Source organism: Alosa sapidissima, chromosome 9 (assembly GCF_018492685.1).
Source record: "Alosa sapidissima isolate fAloSap1 chromosome 9, fAloSap1.pri, whole genome shotgun sequence".
NCBI classification, from domain to species: domain Eukaryota; kingdom Metazoa; phylum Chordata; class Actinopteri; order Clupeiformes; family Clupeidae; genus Alosa; species Alosa sapidissima.
Genome location: NC_055965.1, coordinates 11,173,703 through 11,181,202, shown reverse-complemented (window position 1 = coordinate 11,181,202; position 7,500 = coordinate 11,173,703). Strand labels below are relative to the sequence as shown.

At 47.4% G+C, this 7,500-nt stretch overlaps 1 protein-coding gene across 1 annotated transcript in view; it reads left to right on the top strand.

Moving 5' to 3' along the window:
- ccdc88aa (coiled-coil domain containing 88Aa) overlaps window positions 1-7,500 on the top strand; it is a 32,317-nt gene that overhangs the window by 13,620 nt on the left and 11,197 nt on the right. The window contains exons 10-16 of the mRNA XM_042104537.1: window positions 1-18; window positions 1,710-1,856; window positions 2,466-2,616; window positions 3,243-3,400; window positions 3,800-4,780; window positions 5,800-5,954; window positions 6,199-6,349. The exon at window positions 1-18 is cut by the window's left edge and continues 141 nt beyond it. Coding sequence (XP_041960471.1) covers window positions 1-18; window positions 1,710-1,856; window positions 2,466-2,616; window positions 3,243-3,400; window positions 3,800-4,780; window positions 5,800-5,954; window positions 6,199-6,349 — 1,761 coding nt within the window. The remainder of the gene's footprint in view (window positions 19-1,709; window positions 1,857-2,465; window positions 2,617-3,242; window positions 3,401-3,799; window positions 4,781-5,799; window positions 5,955-6,198; window positions 6,350-7,500) is intronic.

Sequence of the window (7,500 nt, the reverse complement as noted above, 5' to 3'; positions counted from 1 at the left end):
TACAAGGCCAAAGTGGAGGTAGGGGCCCGGGGAGGAGCGCTGAGGAACCAGAGACTTCCTCTTGAAGGAACATTCTACCGATCTTTCACGTACACTCAAACACATCTCTGTGTCCAGATAGGGACAACACCAGTTTGTGTTGTTTTCTTTTTTATTTGTTACACAAAATGTGTTGAAAATAACACAACTTGCGTTGTTTTTTAACACATCTCTGTGTCCAGATAGGGACAACACATTTGTTTTAAGAGTGTACTGTAGATCTCTGTTTCTCGAGGTCACCGAGTACTCGAGTTGCTGCAGCCAACAACTAGAGCAGCCAGGCCAACTACAGTGCTACACTCTGGGGGCATCTTTAAAATCATGTTTTTTTGTTCCGTACCGACAGTACTCGGTGACCTCGAAAAACAGAGATCTATGTGAAAATCGATGGATTTCTCCTTTATGACCAATGTGTTTGGGTACAATAAACCTCTAAAGTTCGCCTACAAAAAAGCTGCCCATATAAGGTAGTATCTTTGCCCATATAAGGAGATCTTGCTAGTTTTCCTATGGGAAAATAACATGGGGATTTTGGATCATCGCACCTGTTAAACTCTCGTGGGGTGGAAGAAGTCTGACATACAGACGTTTTGCTCTACACACTCCTCTGCCTTTGAGTGGGTACTGTGCTTCGGTATGTTAAGACGGCAAACTTAGATTTTTGCTATCCCAGTGCTAACTTGCAAAGCAAATTGCCAGAGGCAGTTAGTTTCAATTACTGTAATACACAGATCTTATATGGGCAAAGATGGCAGCTTTGGGTCCTTTTCGTAGGCGAACTTCAGAGGTCTATGGACTCTTTCAAGAGAGTTCCATTATCAGCATCATAGTTGGCCCCACAAGACTTCCTTTTTAACATTCCATATGTTATCTTAATGCAGAGGAAGTAGATTGGGGCCCAAATAGAACGTTCAAGCATTGTTTTTGTTTACCTTGTTGAAAGGGTCTATAGAAGTAGAGAGAGGCCTACTGACTTACTAAGACATTGTGCAGTACATATCGTGCTCCACACCAAGAGCCAAATGTGTGCACATGGTAGGAGGCATGTTTACCAAAATGCAAATGATTCTTGTGTCAACTTGCATTAAACTCCTAACAAGCCCACACATAAACCACTCTTCACTGAATAAAATTCTGCAAATGGCCTTTTTATATCATGCCTTAGTGTGGCTCAAATCTATAGTAAAGGTGCCATTATTGTTTATATGATCCATTAGACTTGGAATTGGAGACTTTACCTTTCAATGCATCATCAACACAACTGGGCTAAATAGGAAACAGAAGGATGTCTTTAAGCACACTAGTCTATCTCTGACTCTACGCTGTTGTCCACTTGCAGCTAAATGGAATGCGTCTGTGTTTTGTGTGGGTGTCTTGTGTGTTTGTGTGTGTGATCCTGTGTGTGTGTGTGTGTGTGTGTGGGTGGGTGTGCGATCCTGTGTGTGTGTGATCCTGTGTGTGTGATCCTGTGTGTGTGTGTGTGTGTGTGTGTGTGTGTGTGTGTGTGTGTGTGTGTGTGTGTGTGTGTGTCGGTGTGTGTGTGTGTGTGTGTGTGTCGGTGTGTGTGTCGGTGTGTGTGTGTGTGTGTGTTTGTGTGTATGTGTGATCCTGTGTGTGTGTGTGTCTGTGTGTGTGTGTGTGTGTGATGCTGTCCTGTGTGCCCTGAGCAGGAGCTGAAGGAGGACAACCAGGTGCTGCTGGAGACCAAGGCCATGCTGGAGGAGCAGCTGGAGGGCTCCAGGGCTCGCTCAGACAAGCTGCACCAGCTCGAGAAGCACAGCCTGCAGCTGCAGGCCAAGATCCACGACATGGAGGAGGTGAGTGGGTGCAGCCGTGTGTGTGTGTGTGTGTGTGTGTGTGTGTGTGTGTGTATGTGTGTGTGTGTGTGTGTGTGTGTGTGTGTGTGTGTGTGTTTGTGTGGGCACGGGAAATATGTCTGTGTGTGTGTGTGTGTGTGTGTGTGTGTGTGTGTGTGTGTGTGAGTGTATGTACAGGTGTGTGTGTGTGTGTGTTTGTGTAGGCATGAGAAATGTGTCTGTGCGTGTGTTTCTGTGTGCAGGGGCATGTGTGTGTGTATGTGCATGTGTGTGGGTGTGTGTTTCATCATGTTGCCTCGTTAATTAGTCCATACGCCAATTTGGTAGCTGATTCTGTTACACCAGAGGTGGGCAATTATTTTCCCCCAGCCATACTAACCTTTATTTGGGAAAATCAGTCACGGGCCACCCATTGGACAATTGAATGAAACTCAAAACGCATTGTGCTGGATGTCAAATGACATGAAAGTAGCTTATAGATACATGGCAAATTAGCCTACTTTGAACTTCTACTTTGCAGAAAAGAACCCTGTGGCTGGATGGAAGCCATCATGCTGGTTGCCAGGGCGCAATTTATAATTTATGTATTCTCCCTTGACCCTCCCCCAGGAGCGTGCGTCGGACCGGCGGCGCATCGATGAGCTGCTGGAGGAGAACGTGTTTCTGGAGATGGCCCAGAGGAGGAGCATGGAGGAGTCGCAGCACCTGGGCTGGGAGCTGGAGCAGCTCAGCAAGGCCTCCGACACACCAGAGGGATCAGGTGGGGAGAGGACACACACACACACACACACACACACACACACACACACACACACACACACACACACACACACACAGGAGAGCCTCACACAGTGTACAGTACATGCTCCCTCTCTTTCTCTCTCTTTCTCTCTCACTCACACATGCACACACACACACACACACACACACATACACACACACACACACACACACACACACACACGTACACACACACACACACACACACACACACACACACACACACACTCACACACACAGGAGAGCCTCACACAGTGTACATGCTCCCTCTCTCTCTCTCTCTCTCTCTCTCTCTCTTTCTCTCACACACACACACATATACAGGCATACAGATGCAGACAGGTACACACAAATACAGTATACACACACACATTCAGGAATGCAGACAATCATACTCACACATATACAGAACACGCATGTACACGCATACATGCACACACCAGGTCTCCTGTAATGGCCTTTATTATTTGCCTCCTTTATTTGGCTATGGATTGGTAGAACCATCAATCATCACCATCATTAAGTCTTGAATAATGTATGGTGTGTGATGTTGATGGATGGAGTTTGAGTAGTGTTTCCTGGGGGGGGGGGCTGGGTTGTGTGCAGTGCTGAAGTCTCTGGATGAGGAGGTCGCTGAGAGGACCTGCAGCCGCCTGCTGAGGCTGGAGAGAGAGAACCAGAGCCTACGTAGAACCATAGAGGAACTCAGAGGAACCAGGGAACCTTCTGAAGAACACACGAGAGATACGGGTATATCTCATAAAGTAAGTAGGGAAGAAAGCAGAGTCGTCTTCGACAAATCTCCTTCATGCCAGATAAAATGTTAGATAAATAAACTATATAAATTGAGAAATAAATTAACAAGCATACATACATATATAAATGCATACATACATACATACATACATACATACTGCATAGGGATGAATGGTATTGACAGTCAGAACGGATTGGATTAACAATCTTTTTCTATATAAGTTTGCCTCATTTTCCTTCTTAACGACATCTAAAAATGTGCAGACATTGTGGCACTTCCTGTAAATGTGTCAAATCTGAAGCTCATAGTGAATGATTGTACATGACTGCTCAAAGTGTTGTGACTAGAATGATTCTTGATGGTTTATTTGTTTGTTTGTTTGTTTGTTTGTGTGCTTGTTGCTAAGGTGAGGCTGCTGATGGAGGAGAACGAGCTCCTGAACCGGAGCATCTCCTCCCTCAATCAGATGGATGAGACTATTACTGAAGCTCCCTCTGAAGGCGACCTGATGAAGGCAGAGTCTCTGTCGGAGTCTGTAGACGTCAGCGACAGCACCGACAACAGGAGGCTGGTGGAGCAGGAGGAGCGTGAGGAGGCTCAGAAGGAGGCCGGGCTGAGGGAGGTGTCGGAGGAGGAGGAGGTGCAGCATCACCTGAAGAAGGGCGAGATAAGGAGAAACAACCTGCAGGAGAAGGGAGATCCTTCCAAGCTTGAGGAGGAGGAGGAGGAGGAGGAGGTGGAGAAGGAGGAGAGCGGATCTCCAGGAGGTCTGAAGAGGAGAAGCATGGAGGTCTACACCTCCAGCCCAGACTCGTCCCCCCTCAAGCCCCGCTCGGAGGCCAGCCCGCTGGGCCAAAGCCCGTCCATCTCCCCAGCCCGGTCCACCAGCACCGGCAAGCTCAGCCACCGGCCCGATTCCAACCAGCCCTGCTGCGCCGCCCGGGACGCGGAGAACCGGCGCCTGGCCTCGGCGTTGGACAACTCGGCCCGGCGCCTGCGGCGGCTGGAGGGGGAGCTGCGCGAGCTGGAGGCCGAGAACCAGGCGCTGCAGCGGTCGCTGGAGGAGCTGCGGCTGGCCGCGCGGCGCCTGGAGCGGGCCGAGGCCGACGGACGCGCCCTGGAGCGGGAGGCGGCGCAGCTGGAGCGCGACAAGGGCCGTCTGGAGAAGGAGAACCGGCGGCTGCGGCAGCGGGCCGAGGTGCAGGACGCGTCGCTGGACGCCAGCGCGCTGCGGCAGACCGCCCTGGAGAAGGAGAACCGCACCCTGAGCAAGGAGCTGGAGGCGCTGCGGGAGAACGGCGCCAGGGTGAAGGAGCTGGAGATGGAGGCCAGGGAGATGATGAAGCAGGCGGCCATCGACCAGCGGACTCTCAGCACACTGAGGGAGGTGAGTGGTCAGCTATAGAGACGACCAAGGGAGTAACTAGCTGGAGATGACAAACTGTGACTAGCTGGAGACGAGCAACATTGAGCAGAGGACCAATAGTGAATAACTAGCGGGAGATGACCGATAGTGAGTAACTAGCGGGAGATGACCAACATTGAGCAGATGTCTATTAGTGAATAGTTAGCTGGAGAAGACCAATGGAGAGTAACTATCTGGAGACGACCAACCAAACGCTAGGTGATAGCATGCTAACAGCACCAAGGTCATGGGTTTGAGTCCTCAAGAGATGCCATACTGATCAAGCATACTTACCAGTGCTGTACTGCACAGTTGCTTTGGAGACAGGTGTCTTCTAAAGGCTCACCTTGCACATACACATGACTACCCTCACTCAGTCTGCTAATCTATAGGCTATTGCTGTATGTTCCCTCAGTCTGCTTAATCTATAGGCTATTGCTGTATGTTCCCTCAGTCTGCTTAATCTATAGGCTATTGCTGTATGTTCCATCAGTCTGCTTAATCTATAGGCTATTGCTGTATGTTCCATCAGTTTGCTTAATCTATAGCTGCTGTATGTTCCATCAGTCTGCTTAATCTATAGGCTATCGCTGTATGTTCCATCAGTCTGCTTAATCTATAGGCTATTGCTGTATGTTCCTTCAGTCTGCTTAATCTATAGGCTATTGCTGTATGTTCCCTCAGTCTGCTAATGTATAGGCTATTGCTGTATGTGGATGTGACTGCCAGTCTCTTGCATTGCCACTTAGAGGCTATTAGCTTTAACCACTGGCCTGTGGCACCTGTATTGTTGGAGCAGTCTCAGGCCATAGTGCATTCATTCCTCACTAACAAAAGGAAGCGCACCCCACAGGCAAAAGCCTTTAGTCAGCATGTGCACAGCAGAGCTGTTTTCAGTTCACTATATTTCTGTTTTGTCAAGATGCTCAAGTTGCATTATAACGGTGTGTGTGTGTGTGCGTGTGTGTGTGTGTATGTGTGCGTGTGTGTGTGTTTAATAGGAGCTGGTGAGTGAGAAGCTGAGGTTCCAGCAGCGAGATAATGAGGTGAAGAGACTCACACAGGAGATGGAGAGAATGGGCTACAAACAGCAGCAGGAAGAGCAGCAGCTGCAGGAGCCTCTGTCTGCAGACCTGCAGGATGTACTAAATGAGAAGTAGGTGGAGACACTGGTGCCCCCTTGTGGCCATAGCCAGTACTACTGCTACCTCCACATTCATAACTCACAGTTCAACATGTTTCACAATAGGTCACATTCAGACATTTACACTCAATTTGCTTTTACTAGTTGCCAGTTCTTTGGCCAGTTGGATTATGTTTACATTTATTTTCATACCTATGGAATGGTGTTTTGCTTTCTTGTGCTGTTTCTTGACGATATATGTCTCTCCATCTCTCAGTCGGTCTATGCAGCTGCAGCATCTGGAGTCGGAGCTGGAGTTGTCTCTGAAGAGGTGTGTGGAGATTAAGGAGGAGAAGATGGCCGTCCTGGAGGCCCGTCTACAGGAGTCCTCCAACCTCAACCAGCAGCTGCGCCAGGAGCTCCGCTCTGTAAGACCACACACACACACACACACACACACACACACACACACACACCACACACACACAAACACACACGCACACACACAAACACACACACAAACACACACACACACACCATACATACAAACACACACACACACACACACACACACAAACACACACACACACACACACACACACACACACACACACACACACACACACACCAATATCGAGGGAGAAGTAGACACACACACACATCAGATATTCATAAACATCCAGGGACACATGTTCTGTCCTTCTAAAACAGATTCCAAAACATGAATAATGATGCCCTTTAATTTTGATAAACTATTGAACTATTGGAATTTGCTTAAAATGGACTGTGCTTACATCTGTGCCTACATCATTTTACCCTTTATTTCAACCATTAACAGCATTGTTCCGAATTGGCTTTTGATGTTTTGTTGAACCATGATTTACTTTTCTAAAAGTATCTGGTAAAAGGATGCCACACAAACACTGAAAGGTCACTCCATCTCTTTGTGTTACTCTTAATCTTATCCTCGGTACAGTAATCTCTATGGTCCTTACATTTCTTCTATACTCCAGACAGGAAGGTAAACTGTTTATCTTATCCTCGGTACAGTAATCTCTATGGTCCTTACATTTCTTCTATACTCCAGACAGGAAGGTAAACTGTTTATCTTATCCTCGGTACAGTAATCTCTATGGGGTAAACTGTTAATCTTATCCTCGGTACAGTAATCTCTATGGTCCTTACATTTCTTCTATACTCCAGACAGGAAGGTAAACTGTTTATCTTATCCTCGGTACAGTAATCTCTATGGTCCTTACATTTCTTCTATACTCCAGACAGGAAGGTAAACTGTTTATCTTATCCTCGGTACAGTAATCTCTATGGGGTAAACTGTTAATCTTATCCTCAGTACAGTAATCTCTATGGTCCTTACATTTCTTCTATACTCCAGACAGAAAGGTAAACTGTTTATCTTATCCTCGGTACAGTAATCTCTATGGTCCTTACATTTCTTCTATACTCCAGACAGAAAGGTAAACTGTTTATCTTGTAAAACAGATGAGAAGAAGACACACAGTGTCCACACTCCTGTAGAATATGCTGAGCTTTATGCTGGAATGCTCTCCTCTCGCTGTTA